The following is a 15,866-nucleotide window of genomic DNA, read 5'->3' on the forward strand; positions in this document are numbered from 1 at the left end:
CCAAGGAAGCACCAAGCAAGGGGTTGAAAACGTATGTGGTCCACAACACCAAGGTGAGGATGAGTTCCAGAGTGCACCTCAAAGTCAATATAAGGTGTTATGAATTATGTGAGTGACTATATGCTTAGCTTATGGTGTTGAAATCTGTTGGCAGGTTAACCCTGATGACATTGTGTTATTTATTTATTTTTTTTTCTGGGGGGTGGGGGGGGATGGGTGGGGTGGGTGGGATATGAGTGACATGAACTTGGCTGATGCCAAGGCCAAGGTGTTTGCCATCGATCTGCAGAAGCAGTTGAGGCCTTACATGGAATCCATGGTTCCACTCCCTGGAATCTATGACCCGGATTTCATTGCTGCCAACCAGGAAGACCATGCCAACAACATCATCAAGGGCACTAAGAAAGAACAAGTTCAGCAAATCATTAAAGCCATTAAGTATGTCCTGCTTCAATCTACATACATGCTTTGTATTTGTTGCTTATATAATTGTACATATATTTGTTGCTATTCAGTTTCTAACTGTTGATTTGAACTCAAAGTTTAATGAAGCCACCAAGGTGGTAGGTTAAACCAATTCATTTAAAACTTATGATTTGGATTTTTTCAAATACTCATTTCATTACAGTATTTGATTTTGCAATTTGAAGTTGAAGCTACCGAGTCTAGTTTTCATTTACACGTGTTCTAGTAAACTACAAATCAATAAATTCTAACATATTTTGAAGTGACTAATAGCTTTGACCTGATGTGTTCCTCCAGGGATTGATCTCAGTCTCATGATTGTAAAAGTTTCTATTTCGTACATCCTAATTAGTGTTTGTAGTTATTGTGAATTCATCTTTCGTGTCAACTGAACAGCTTTTTGCGGCTTTGAACATCAACAAAAGAAGTGCTGATCGGGACTTGGATGTGTATCGTACCCTGCTTTCAAAGTTGGTTCAAGCAAAAGAGCTGCTAAAGGAGTATATTGACAGGTAAACATCAAACCTATCAATTCCCTTCAATTGTTTTTCTGTGTTCTCATTACTTTTCATTTGAGATATAATAGGTGAATGTAATTCTTGTACTAGTATATGCGACAGATTTACAGTTATAACTTGCTTGTTCCTCAGCAAGGTTTTGATTCATTGAAATGATATTTTGCTTCAGGGAGAAGAAGAAACAAGAAGAAAGGGCTGAACCACAGAAGGCTAATGAGGCCATCACAAAATGTTTGGGACAACGATTGCCTTGTCTGTAGTTATGGCCTTCTGAAACAATCTCCTACTGAAGACTTATCCTTCACAATTTATTTTTGTTGATCTTTGAGTTGGATTAAGCAAAGTCGGAACTTCTATCATCTTAATTTAGCAGGATTTGAATCATCTAAAGACAAGAGTACACTTCAATGGATAAAGTATAATAATAACAATTGATTATCAATGATAGTGATTTTAATAAAACATGTGTAAAGTAAATTTGAAATTTATTATAATCTCAATCGTTGATTAAACAAAAATTATTATTATCTGCTTTATTCTATAGTGTGCAATTTAGAACATATCCTTGATTTTATATATACTTATTGTAAATTGTAAGCTCCGGTCATTGTGATCCACCTAAATCCTTGTTTCGCCAAACCCACTATTAGTTTATCCGTCCAACTCACCTTGTGGTCACAAATGTATTTTGTGGCCCTCAAACGCAAGTCTCAAAACATATGTTCTAGATATCACTATTTGTTTTGACATTTCAGGGTGTAACACCTTTCACATATCATTTTCATTGTTTAAATTTGCTATCATTAATCACAAATTTATCTTAGCGTGTGCACCATACTCTTATTATAATAATAATGTGTATGGTCTTCTGTTTCTTCCTTACCGAGACCAGTGATGAAATAGTCTTAGCACTATCACACGAGCAGCAGAATGCAAAGGTCAAGATTACTTTAAACTAGATATAGACCTCTGCTATACATGTGTGTCAGAAAATGGTAGAAGTCATACAATTTTTAGATAGTTGATAAGCCGTTTACTATTGTTCCTCTGAACTATAAAACAATAAATAAGTGTAGAATAAAGAGGGTAAAAAGAGCATAGATACTACTGACTTAGAACATCTACAATGGGAGTTGTTTATAAGCAATTTTTCACCACTTTAAATGGGTCTTACTGTGTCACGTCACTCATAAGCAACTCATACTATATTTTTACAATTTTTACTCCAATGAAAATTGCTTATAAGAACTTCTATTTTTTTTACAACTCATACTACACTTTTTAACACCTCATACTATATTTTATAATAAATTTTTATAAAATTAATTATTATAAATAATATATAAATATAAATAACTAACAAAAACAAAAATTACAATAATATTTAATTTCAATAATAATAAAATATTACATAATAAAAAAAATATAAAAAATTACAATAATAAAAAGAAATATAAAAAATTATAATAATAATAAAAAATTATATAATAAAAAAAATACAAAAAAAAAAAGAAATACCAAAGTCTCTTGTTTTTTTTTTTAATTTACCTCCCTCTTTCTCTTTCTTTCCCTTCACTCTCTTTCTCTTCACTCAAGCTTTCACCGGGGGTTAGTCGTGCGATGAGGCGCGCGCACGGAGGGGTTAGTCGTGCAAAGCCGCACGCGCGTGGAGGGTTCTGTCGTGCGGAGAGGCGCGCGCGCGGAGGGGTCTCTCGTGCGGAGCTGCGCGCTGGAAGGTTCTGTCGTTCGGAGGTCCTGCGCGGACTGGTGGGTTCTGTCGTCGGAGGTCGCGCGCGCAGAAGGGGTTAGTCGAGCAGAGGTGCGCGCGGACCGGGGGTCTCATCGGGCTGGTCAGGCGGTTCCGCACCGGTGAGGTCTGGTTCAACGGAGTTGCGCGTGCAGAGGTACTCATGACGGTGGAGTCGCGCGGGTTAGGGGGGTTGCTCCATGGCCCGGACGGCTAAGCGCGGCCGGAGACGCGCCGTCGGCGATGTGCGACCGGCGACCGGTTGCCGGCGTCGACAACCCTTCCTCCAACGTCCAGCGGCCTTCGCACATGCCCAATGGAGGAAGAACATGAAGATGGAGGTTTTATTTATTTTTTTTATTTTCAAAACCCTTTTCATATTCCGCTTGGATTCCTATCAGCCAATCACGTTTCTCTTTTTCAAAGTTTCTCTTTTTCAAATTTGTCAGTGCTAACCACCGTTCCTTGGACAAACAACTGAAAAAAAAAAAAAAAAAGCAACCGAAGCACCCTCCGCTGGAGGTGCTCTTATAATCCTTACACAAAATATTACGCTTTTAACTTATCAAAAGTTTAATGAATTTTCGCTTGTAACATCCGTTATTATATTTGAGTACCAATTGATATTGTGAGCATGGGGAAAAAAGCACGTCTAAGGCATTGGGTTTAGAAAAAAATATAATAGTATTTTCCTATAAAGTTAACGATGTGAGTGGCTGCCATGAAATTGAGAAAGAAGAGCAAGAAAATAGATAAGAAATAAAAAGCATGAATAGTTTGGTTGCAAAGGAGTGAAGAGCTAAACCTTTATATTTTCTGTGTAGTGCGCGAAAAGTAAAACAGGTGAGGAGTGCTGTGGCATATTTTGTGATTTTTCTTTTTAAAATCCCAAAAAACATAAATTTGAATTTTTTTTTCTCGCGGTTCTTTCTAATAAAAGGATATCATCTAAAGCACTAGTATGTAAGCGTAAGACAAAGTGATGAGCTGCTTTCTATTTTATTATTTATTTTTGATGCATCAAAAGAAAACTATAGTTTTGTATTTTTAGAATAAAACAGAATTTTGGAAGTGATGTCATGCTGTAGTTTTTGTGAAGGAAAGGAAAAAATCTTTAAGGGTTGTTTTATTTTGACTTAAAAGAGAAGTGTAACGAAAAGGTGATGAGATTTTGTCCCAATAGAAAAAAAGTGAATTGTAAGAAAGAAAAAAATTTAATTAAAGCGTGACAAAGACAATAACAACTCAAGCGAAAAATATCGACGTGACAAAATAATGCAAATAAAGTATCAATTTATCCCCCAGAAACAGAAATTGAGAAAAAATATGTAAACGTTTAGAACAAAGCATGTATAGAATTTCAATTATTAATTACAAATTACTGTTAACATGTTTACAGGCATAAAGCTGATAGAATAGAACAAATAGGGGAAATGGGTGAAAGTTGATAAGGACAACTATAAATATTTTGTAGAAATCCTATAAACAGCTAGGCACGCAATGTCTACTGCATAACCCTAAAGAATGGCCACATAATATGAAGGACTAACTGAGATGAGCAAGGTCTACCTCATCTGGAATTTTAAATGTAGCTGCCGCACCAAACTTGCGGAATTCATCTGCTTTAGATTCCTCGTCGTCACTATCATCTTCCTCGGCATCATTATGGTGTGGTGATGATGGATCATTCACACTTCTAGACTTGGATTCACGGGTGGCGAGCATGTTAACCTGGCCATGGTGAGAAATTTCCACCAAAACAGTATCATCGTCAATTGGGAGAGGTTGTTTCCAAGGTTCCCCATCAATCCTCATGAATGTATGATCTGCTGCACCTTTGTGAAACTCAAAGCGGATTCTGTGTGCCTAATGCCAAAGATAAATTGAAGCCATTTTAAATTTTAAAATCGAAATTAATAATAGGTACAAAAACCCACAATTGAGCAATCAACTTTTGAAAAATATTTCAAAAAGTTTGATTTAGAAAGAAGAATGTGGCCTGAGTATCAATAAGTACAAATGCAAATATGCACCACACACCTGAGCAAGGCGAGTTCCATGTCCATTTGGAGCAAGCAAAACAAGCCCATGCCAGGCATCTCTAAAACCAACCACCTCTAAAAGGCCATCATCAACATATGGAGGTGTCAAACCTCTCTGCAATGTATTGAATCAAGATAGCATACTTAGAATTTTGTTTGTTGACAAAATAATTGCGTAAAAATATTATTGACTAATAGTTATGATATACTACCTCTAGTATTTGACCTTAAAACTAACGGGAAAGAGATTCAACAAAATAAATTATTTCAGAATTAGCTTATGAACTTTACATCACGACGCTTGTTCTTGTTCGGTGTACCCCATGGATTCAATCCACCAGAAAAGCTAGGCAAGTTAAGGCATACAATGGACCTGATGCTGTATATAAAATAGAAAGAGTGTTAATAACACATCAGTTATCTTATTCCAGAAGTAAACTAGAGCAGAAAGAACAGCAAATGGACAAAATTTGAAATTGATTAAATGGACTGTTAACCCCAAAATATCCATTCTTGATAAGTTGCCGATGTGATTAGGTATGAATCATCAATTAACCAACAAGAGAAGTGGCGATAAAAGCAACTAAGCTTTGAAAAACATGAATAGACATGATTTGCATATTGGAAAGCTATCAAGCATGGTTAACTGTGGCCTTCTAGTAATTTGAAAATCCAGGAGTTTTTCCCCTAACCTGAATTTTTTACGACATTCACTTTTCTGTTTTGCTAAGATATATGCCAATGAGTTTGTAGCTCAATGTACATTGGCCCAAGTTGTAAGACTTTGGCATGATGTTGATGTCAGACGTTCAAATTTCAATCCATCACTAAACTATCTTTTTCCCCTCCCTTAGTCAAATGCTTATTCCTCCAATATAACCAAAAATAGATCAAACATGAGAATATAAAATGATATACCTGGCAGGTATGTGCAGGTCTTCCCAATGACCATGCGTTTTCATGACTTTTACTTTTGCAAGATGGGCTATGTTCCTGCATTCAAAGATCAAAATACATTTACTTAACTTTAGTAACAACCATATGTTTAAAGAAAATGTTTAAGATGAAGGATTGATATTATGTGCGTTTTAGGCATATGCGTGTACCCATCTAAAACATCATTAAAAAGTGACAAGAGCTATGTCCAATCTAAACCAGCATTCAAAAATGAAAAGAGCTACACATCACAAGCGACTAAATAACCAACTCAAATCATATGATTCAACTCAAGAATTGCCGAGCCAGTCAGCTCGTCACTCCAAACAACTCAACTGGTGGAACAGTAATTGGTCACATATAAGGTCCATGTAATGATTGCTATTATCCAGTCTATCGTTAAGATATTAACAAGTAACAACTGTAGGTTCTTGATAGTGAAGATGCACAAAGTAGTGCCAAATCAACTAATGATAACAAATTCATGGTTGGATGGAGATGAACTCGGCATTCTAAAGATTCATAAACCAAAATAATAAAACGAAATCCAAGATATTGCTATATTGAATTAGATAACCAATTGCAAGGAGCCAATTTAACTAATTTTCATAAATAGATACCCAGTAGTTAGTTAATTTAGTGGCGTTGGTTGAAGAAATAAGGCATTTTCCTATAAATAGGGGCATTTTCCTATAAGGTGATGGTTGAGAGGAGTTAGTCAACTGATGAGTTAGGATTGTAGCAAGGATATCTCAATATACAGGGAATTTGTGAATTCTTTGATTTCTTTCCATTAATCAATAACAGTATTTTCTTGGTGTACTTAATCTGAATCAAGTTCTACCATCCTCCTATATTAGATGGTTTTATGAATTTACTGTGGTTGAAACAACCTATAAACCATAAATGGAATTCTTTGCCCAATCAATGACAGATCCACACAAACTGACCTGGCAGGAGGGTGGAACAGAGGGGCAAAGAACCATCCTTGTGTGCATCCAAGCTTAGCATAAGTACTCTGACATGATGACAATCAGAATAAATCAATCACAAAAAAGGTTGATGAAATTACATCATGGTCGAAAAGACTGAAACTATATAGACTTTCCAATCGAGAGGGAGAAAGTCAAAATGTCATTGTAATCAACCTTTGATGTATATGCAAGGCTTATAGTATTTACTATGATTACTACATAAAAATAAAAAAATAAAAAAAGGCATACCTGATTGACTAACTGATTTTTAAATTTTTCAGGATGCAATTTTCGTTCAGAGTGAAATGCATAAGACACTTGAGCATCCATTCCTACAGTTTGGAGTCATAAGATTTTCTTAAACATGGTTAGGATGGATTGATGGGATGAGGAAAAATAGTCCTCAAATATATTCTATTTCCATGACCTAAAGCGTTATGAAAGAAGCTAATAATAATCAAGTAATCAACCCCAATGATGAAGGTAATCAATGAATTGCACTTAATCAGCATACTGGCATAACATTACACAAATCAAGTTTCCATCATTACACATTCATACTTTTCATATTATGAAATGAAAGTTTTATTGTTAAAATTAATTTAAAATGGATTTTATATTGCCAAAATTTGATATTTCTTAACCAAGATCCAAGGATGTGAAAAAGAAAAACTTAAATATTAAAAATGAAGTGACAAGTAAATCAAATAATTCTACCATAAGTGGAAAATGGACTTATAATGTCAGAAAAGGTAAAATTCATGTATAAAATGGACTTACCCATGCTGAAGTAATTCCAAAATCCCCCTCGAAAAGTATGGCAACCTTCCTGAGGAGCAGTAAGAAACAGCCAGACATGCAAGTACAGTGAGTAGATCAGAAGCTAAAACTTGTTAAGCAAAACAATTTTGAAAGACTTATTTCACCAGCACTCCCACAACCCACCCATGTTTTTATTATGTGTTTTGCGCTTGCTTGAGGAAAACAGGGCTCATGCCCATAACAGTTCAAAAACAAATGATCCCAAAGTCAGCACTATTTAGTTTTACCTTGTAAACTCTATATCATCCAGTCATACTTTAAAGAAGTTGCCACTTATCATGGTTATGCCAAATTCCAGTCAAATCATAAAATATAACATATGAAACTCAAGGTATTTTTCTGAGAAATTCCTTGAGTTCAAAAAATATATCCTCTAATCACCATGAACCAGATGATGGAGTATAAGATTGTAAAATAGTGAATGATATAATCTTACCATGCTAAGTTCATCAGCCTCAGATACACGATTGAAGGCATGCAATGAATGTGGTAACTCAAGAGGTGGAATTGGATCACATGCACCTTGTTTTGGAGCCCTCATCCGCATAAGAATGTGCCAGCTGAGGGTTCAGGAAAACAAACACAAAGTATCAACAATCAACATTTGTAGAACAAATTAATAAATATCTTAAACAAAAAGTCACCATTAAACAATAATCATATATTTGCTTAGAATTATTGGGAATTAAGGATATGGGGAGTCAGTAAGGAACAAAACTAAAGCTCTAAAGAAGAAAAAAGGACTCTTAACTAGAGAAACCACTAAAATGCCCCATAAGAGAACCAAAAAAGAGTGAATGAAAATATTTTTTTTTACACCGAAAATAATAATGTTAAACAACTGCTAGCATGATATTTTAAGAATAAAACAGCATTGTGCAAAAAAAGATAAAAAGGCATGTAAACACATGACAGAAGAATCTCATATTGAACTGTTATCCCCAAAATAGAAATTAAATTAGTAAATCAAAAAGGAAATCATAAGTTTTCAGTTTGGATATCTGAATAATCATTTAATTTTCTATTGACTTGTACTGCAGCGGTCCCAACTCAATTGTCTTTAACCCACACAAAATCAATTAGTATCACAACCATAACCTGGCAACATACATATTTATAATATTTAATAATAAGCGTGCCCGAAGCATTTCCTTAATAGTAGGAAGGAAATGGAACTATAGAGTATAGATTAACAAGTGAGCTATTTAAGTATCAGAACAACAGAGTAATACTTAATTGAAAGATGATAGAATAGAACCAAAATTCATTACTTGTCTATTTTCATTTCCTTAGCTTTCATTACTTGTTCTAGAAATGACTTGACTGACTGTTCATCTGTCCCTGGGTTCTTCTTCCCCTGCATTAAAGCAGCAGAAAAAAGTGTCTTCCATCATTAGAAAAAAAAAACAATTATTTATCATCACAAGTGAAGGAGATAGTAGCAACCACAAGTCTCTATATACACAGGTATTGGCTACTTTTTAAATAAAATAAAACAAAAAGCTAAATGGTAGACATGCGACAAAGTTCAGGACTAAACCAGCATAATATGCTTGATCTTAAAGACCATCCAGTCCAACAAGGATCAGGAAACAGTAGCTTTAAAAACTATCAAGTCATGGTAGACTCAGCATAATGTTTTTACACATACTTTGAATTAAAGCAGCAATTTCCTACCCAACCAAATGCAAATGGTAGATTATTCCCTGTGCCCAACGGAACCGTGGCTATGGGCGGCGGATGAGATAATTTGAGATCACAAACAACTCCAAGTAGCCAGCCAGCTGTTCCATCACCCCCTGCAACCTAAACCAAGCTACATATCAAAAACGGGGGGAAAAAAATATCCATTTGCATATAAAATTGCTTTCAGAAAAAAAAAAAAAAAATTAACACACACACAGACATACATTGAAAGATAAATCCATGAAAAACAATCCCAACTCACAATTAATCTCAACTTCTCCATAACCTTTGTAGCAATTTGATCGCCCTTAAGCCTGAGGTTCTCCAAATTGGAATAGACCCTGCTGAGAACCTTATCAGGAGCCTCTTCCCCCAAGTCGAAAACCTAAAAATGACAAGTTACATCACCAAGGCTTTGAGGCAGATTATAGTAAAACGGCACAGTAACAACACCTGTTTTTCGCTAAGAAGTGCACGGTAGGTTTTCAAGAGGTCTCCTCCAAGCTGGCCACCACTCTTGGAGTTAACGAAAACGAGCACCGGACAGAGAGGTCCATCGGGATCGATTCTGCTACCTTGAACCGCAGACTCCGGCACAAGCACGTGGCACGGGATCCAAAAGTTCTCCAGGAAATTGTTGTCGGAGGGGCCAGAAGCCATTGCCGCATTCACCTGCAACACAGAGAGGTGTGATTTCAAAGACGATGATTCAACAAAAAAAAATGTGATTTTTGAGCATGGAATTGGAAAGTGTGTGCGTTGGTGATTGTGTTACCTTACCTGGATCTGAGAATTCGGAATTGAGATTTCAGAGAAAACAGAAACGGAATGGGATGGTGAGTTTATATTGGCGGGTCCGTTGCCTTGGGACCAGAAACAGCAAGTGAGTGAGCACGCGGGATAGTTTCGTTTCATGTAAGGATATTTCATTTCTAAATTAACTTTTTTATATTAAAATTAATATATGCATACGTTAATTTATTTTTTAGAAAAAAAATTAATAGAGAGAGTTTCGATTGCACAAGACATGCAGTTTTGTAGCTACTAGCTAGTATTAATTATGTTCATGTATTTTCATAGTATAATAGTATCGTTTATCTACACTCACAATTTTACGTATTTCTATATTAAAAAGGAAATGATAAATAATGATGAATAATTTTAAGATATTTATTAATAAAGTAGAAAAAAAAAAAGAAAAATTCAATTATAGAAATATATTAAATACATCATTAAGCATGGATCAACAAGACATTTTAATAACTTGCAAGTCAACTCAAGGTATTTTTGGTAATTACAAATGTGAAATTTTATTCTTTTATATTACTAGATTCACTATGAATGCAATATCAGTATTGATAAGTGCATGTGCCTCTCACCATCCTTGCCCCTGCTTTAGTTTTTGATTTAAAGTGTCTCATTCTTTATTGTAATTGGTGGTAACTTATATCCGTCTCGAGTTCGATGAATATGAGATAAATCAGTTAATTTTTTCGAAGTGAGACATAATTGTGAAATATGTGTATATATTTTATTTAATTTAGAAAATTATTAATATATATTATACTTTTAAATCTTGTTTTTGACCACAGGTTACTTAGTTTAGAGATAACATCATTTTTAGTTTAATTTTTTAAATATTAGTTTTTTTAATATTTTTCTTTGTTGAAATATCACAAGAAAAGATAATTTGAAAAGTTCGCTTAAAGATTTAGAAACTAGTTCAAAGCTATCAAAAATTTACTTTGAGCGAGCCAAGGCAAAAAACAACATTGGAAGATTACATCAACTCTCTTAAAACGAGCTTCCTAGGCGCTCTGAGCGAGAAGAATTTGCTTAATACTACCACAAATTTGTCCTGAGTGAGAGAAGGCATAGAGAACCCCTAGATGCACCCATATGGTCTCTTAGAGCGAATTTCATAGGTGCTATGAGTGAGAAGAATTCGCTTAGAGTTATTACAAATTCGCTCTGAGCGAGAAAATACAAAGATCACCCTTGGAGTAGGAATCCAAGGAAGGTTTTCTACATCTATACACTTTTGATGCAATGCAAGCACAACATAAATTACTTCCCAACATATTGAAGCTATTACAAAAAAAGTTGGCAAAACTTCCTCAGCAACTTTAATTTATTAGCTCAACTCCTATACATCAATAAGTTTTAAAATGTGATTTTTGTGGTGGAGACCATCCTAATGGTTTTTGTTAGACCTAGCAACTATCAAGAGGAGGAAATGAACTATATGGGCAATCAACAAGGGAGAGATAATTTAAATAATCATAATTTTCCTAACTCTTTTGTATAGGGATGGAGGAGCAATACTAGTCAAAACTATGGTTTGAAGCAAGAAGCTGGACCTTCAATAAACAACTGACTCAACAATAACAAGTTCTTTATTCTTCTTTGTAGGAAAGAACTACCAAATTGGAAAATACTTTAAATCAGTTCATGCAAGCTTCCTTTTCCAATCAAAAGAATATTGAAGCTTTAATTAGAAACCTGGAGATCCAAGTAGGATAACAAGCAAAGCAAGTAGTTGATCAATCTAAAGGTTCTATATCTACCAACATTCAAACCAATCTTAAGGAGCATTGTAATTCCATCACCATTAGAAATGGTTAGGAGATTGTGAGAGACATTGGTGAGAATTTGAAAAACAATGACAGTGTTAAAGAGAAAAACATGAGTGAAGAAGAGGTTGATGAGGAGATGAAGAAGAAGTTTGAGAAAAATAAAAGTGAGGATGTACATACGGAGTGTTTGAGTGAAAAAAATTGAAGAAAAAGAAAAAAAAATCAAGTTAGAAACAGGGAGAAAGGTGTAGCAAAGACTCTACTTATGAGAAACTTGCCATATTCACATGCTCCCTCTAAAAAAGATAGAGAAAGGCAATTTACTTAGTTTCTAGACATTTTCAAGATGATGCAAATCAATATTCCATTTGTAGAAGTATTGGAGCAAATGCCAACTTATGCAAGATTTATGAAGGAGCTTCTAACTAAAAAGAAAAGATTTATTGATGAAGAGGCTATTGAGTTAGATGCTAAATGTAGTGCATTTATCCAAAAGCCACTTCCACCAAAATTAAAAGATCTAGGTAGTTTTACTATACTTATTACCATTAGAAGTTTCTCTACTGATAAAGCCTTGATGGCTAACAAATCTATCAATTTCTCATATGGTGTGGTTAAGGATGTTTTGGTAAAGGTTGGTAATTTCATATTTCTTATGGATTTTGTGGTAATGGACATGGCTAAAGATATGGAGATCCCTTTGATTCTGGAAAGCCCTTTCATGAAAATGACTAAGATAGTCATAGACGTGGATGGTGGGAAACTGAAAGTGAGGGCACAAGATGAAAAAGTGACCTTTAGTTTGTTTGAGGATAAGCAAAAACCAAGTTCAAATAGAAGAGAAGAATGCCTTAGAATAAACACACTTTATAAGATTCATATTTCAAACCTTTTGAAGAAATCAAAGAAATCACAAGCCAAGCTTGAAAATAAATTTGTACCTAAATCAATTAGGAAAAATTAACAGAAGATCCTTAAATGGAGCTTACGCTAAACAATCATTTTGTTGAATTTTAGGTTGAGACTTTTCCTTGTAGATTCTTGGACTCCTTGATTGCTTTGTAGTTTTTGCTCAAGTCTCTACTTTGTTCCCCTCTATTTTTCCCCTCCAAGTCCTTATATAGGTGCAACAAATAAAACAAAGTATGGAGGAATCCATTGAGCCCCTAGAAGAAAATTTTTTCCACCCTTTCTAGACCCAAATTGCTTAGCCTTTTCCAAACGGTTGTGCAATTTTGAGTTTTCTCCAAGCCTTACTCCTTGCCTCTAAATCGTTCAGCCCTTCTCAAACAGTTGAGCAATTTTGAGGCCATGGATCATCCTTAAATCCTATAGGACATAAAACCAAGATTTATAAGAAACATATCCATCAACTCTTTGCAAAATAGTTTAATTACACAATATTTTTGATTTTTCTACTATTATAGGGGTTAAATTACAAATTCCATATAAACTTAGTTAGATAAGTGTAAAATTGATCAAACATTTTAATTGAAATGTACATTTATCAATAAAATAAATAAGGATTATAAGAGATAAACAAAAATAATACAACTAAGTGCATCCTTAATCTTAAGTGCCTTTGAATTCCAAAAAAAAAAGCATTGAATTATTTTGTTAGCCCAACCACATTATAAGCCAAAGGAATTCTTTAGTGATTTTTGCACACTTATGATTCTTACACAATTTTTTCTGAAAATAAAAGATGAATAGTAAAACTAAATTTGATGGTGGTAAAATATATGAATAGAGTAAAACACTAACCAAAGAATTACACTTGAAATTGCAATGATAGAGATAGCAAGTGTATTGGATTCCATGAATTACAAGTGTCATAAGAACTAGTCTCTTAAAAATTTCTTCATGCATTTTTTGTGTGGATCCAATGTTGTTACTACAAAGATGATGTGATTGTTTGATTTGACAAAGTACTATGAAAAATTTTTGTTCATATTAATTGATCCCAATACATCTTAAGTAAGACTGTGCTTAAAGTTTAAATTGCTTAGGGACAAGCAAGATTTTACGTTTGGTGTATTTTGATAATTGTCAAATATGTATATATATATTTTATTCAATTCAAACAATTATTAATATATATTATGCTTCTAAATCATTTTTTGACCTCAAAAACACTAAGTCAAAAGATAATTTTATTTTTAGTTTAATTATTTTAATATTAGGTATTTTTATGTTTTTCTTTGTTAAAATATCACAAGGAGAAGATAATTTGAAAAGTTACAAACTCTCAACGGAATCATTGCTCCAAGCTATGGAAATTCACTTAGAGTAACTAGAAATTTGCTTTGAGCGAGAGTCAAGATAGAGAGCAATACTGGAAGCCTACATCATCTTGCTTAGAAGAATTTGCTTAGAGATACCACAAATTTGATCTAAGCAGGAGAAAGTAGATAAAACCCCTAAATGCACCCACATGGTTGCTTAGAGTGAGCTCTATGGACGCTCTAAGTGATTAGAATTCACTTAGAGCTACCACAAATTAGTTATAAGCTAGAGAAGGCAGAGATCACCCATGGAAGCATTCATAGGGTTGCTCAAAGCAGGCTACATGGGCGCTTTAAGCGATTGGATCCAACTCGAAAGTCCATCAGAAATTATTATAAAATTAGGATTTATAAAAGTCTTTATAACAATTCATTAGATGTTGTTAGTGAGAGAATTAGACCCCTTCTAGTCTATAAGGGTCAAACTCTACTCTAGTCCTACCACTAGTCAACTATAAACAATTTTGAAGGTTTTTTTATGTTTTAAAAAGAATGTACGGAGATTCAAACCCTTTTTTAATAAGGTTTTTTGAGTTAAAACCTGAAAAGCTTGAACTAAAAAGTGTAGATTTAGCCTTAAAAACAAAGAGCTACTCTATTTTTTTTACTAGAAGTTGAGTGAAGCAAAGAGAGGGTTTAACTAGTGTTAAGCCTGAGTATAGAGTAGCGATTGGTCTGAGACCTCTTTAATACCCTCTTGCTTGGTGTGGTTTGGGCCAGGCTCAATGTCAACCTCTTTGTGAGTTTAACATCAAACGGCATCAGGCACAACACTTCGCGCTTAACACCAACAGGTCTAGGACCTTTTTGGCAGCCCCATGCTCGACTTGGTCGTTCTCACGCTCGACACAGTTATAGAAACTACACATCGCAGTTTCGCATTCTATACGATCCATACATCTTATTCCACACCATCACAATATCAATTCATTCATACAATCCTATTGGTTCATAATTAGAGTCACACACCAAAAAACATCAATTCATCATCCATTCATCATATTACACCCAAAACCATTAAAATTCATACATCACAACCCTAACCCTAAGAGTGCACAAATTCAACATCAATTGAATTATTCAACAATTTAGAATCAAAACATACAACAACAATATAAATTCAATCAAAATCCATACACAAGGAATTCCTCTCAATTAGATAGCCTAAGAGGCTTAAGGATCACCTATCTACCCTTATCCCTCATCTATGCATATGAAATAGACAATCCCACTCTCCCTACCTTGAGATATGCTTCTCGTGGAATGATGTTTCTCCGATAACTCCTATCGCTAATTTATGCCTCCCTCGGTGCTCTCCTCTAGAGCACTATAGGTTTTTAGACTACGCGTAATGACCTAAGTCCTCTATATTTTTCTCTTTTAAATTAATCTCTGAGTTGAACCTAAAATCCCCCATTTATTTTAATTAATAAAATATTTCTCTTATAAATCCTAATTTATTCTAATATATTCATTATTTATTTTAAGAAAAATAAGTTGTTACTAACTGAATAGTCTAGAAGATACCTATGAGAAGAGAAAAAAAAAAAAGAAAAGGACAACACTTAAATAAAATATAAAATTAAAAAAGTTAGAATAACAATCAAAAGAAGTTGCTAATAAATTCTTGAAACTTACATGCAATATTAACAAGTGGGTCTTAGTAACTAGTATCCTTGGGGCACTAGTTAAAGAATGAATACATTAAAAATTAAAATAAAGTTACATGGATGAATGTGCAAATACATCTTTTAATAAATGCTTTTTTAATTTTGATTATAACCAATGCATTAAGGACACTTGTTTGAAGTTTCT

At 34.2% G+C, this 15,866-nt stretch overlaps 1 protein-coding gene and 1 long non-coding RNA gene across 3 annotated transcripts; one reads left to right on the plus strand and one right to left on the minus strand.

Annotated features, from left to right (window-relative positions):
- The first annotated feature begins 444 nt into the window (after window positions 1–444).
- Window positions 445–3,333, plus strand: LOC109802985 (uncharacterized). The gene is made up of 2 exons (XR_002240131.3): window positions 445–977; window positions 1,153–3,333. It is a non-coding gene; the product is annotated as an uncharacterized LOC109802985 (long non-coding RNA).
- A 726-nt stretch (window positions 3,334–4,059) lies between these two features.
- On the minus strand, window positions 4,060–10,135 carry LOC109802489 (diacylglycerol kinase 5). 2 transcript variants are annotated; one of them, XM_020363881.3, is made up of 13 exons: window positions 9,971–10,135; window positions 9,644–9,862; window positions 9,453–9,575; window positions 9,182–9,310; window positions 8,776–8,861; window positions 7,941–8,064; window positions 7,463–7,511; window positions 6,932–7,014; window positions 6,659–6,726; window positions 5,691–5,765; window positions 5,064–5,151; window positions 4,771–4,887; window positions 4,060–4,596 (listed from the first exon to the last, which is right to left on the minus strand). In XM_020363881.3, exons 1-13 carry the CDS (start codon window positions 10,118–10,120, stop codon window positions 4,276–4,278), a joined length of 1,632 nt encoding a protein of 543 aa, XP_020219470.2. In that variant the 5' UTR covers window positions 10,121–10,135; the 3' UTR covers window positions 4,060–4,275. The 2 variants fall into 2 exon arrangements, with proteins under 2 accessions (XP_020219470.2, XP_020219471.1); XM_020363882.3 differs by having other exon boundaries at window positions 9,966–10,103.
- Between the last annotated feature and the right edge of the window lie 5,731 nt (window positions 10,136–15,866).

This window comes from Cajanus cajan, chromosome 4 (genome assembly GCF_000230855.2).
Source record: "Cajanus cajan strain Asha chromosome 4, NIPB_CcT2T_4, whole genome shotgun sequence".
Classification (NCBI taxonomy): Eukaryota; Viridiplantae; Streptophyta; class Magnoliopsida; order Fabales; family Fabaceae; genus Cajanus; species Cajanus cajan.

Bases quoted from the DNA above. Each gene is read 5' to 3' on its own strand.
- LOC109802489 (XM_020363881.3), bottom strand. From the start codon at position 10,120: ATGAAATATCCTTACATGAAACGAAACTATCCCGCGTGCTCACTCACT. The intron at 7,512-7,940 runs GTAAGATTATAT...ACTGCTCCTCAG, and splicing joins AGGCTGATGAACTTAGCATG to GAAGGTTGCCATACTTTTCG. The intron at 5,152-5,690 runs GTATATCATTTT...TTTTATATACAG, and splicing joins GACCTGCACATACCTGCCAG to CATCAGGTCCATTGTATGCC.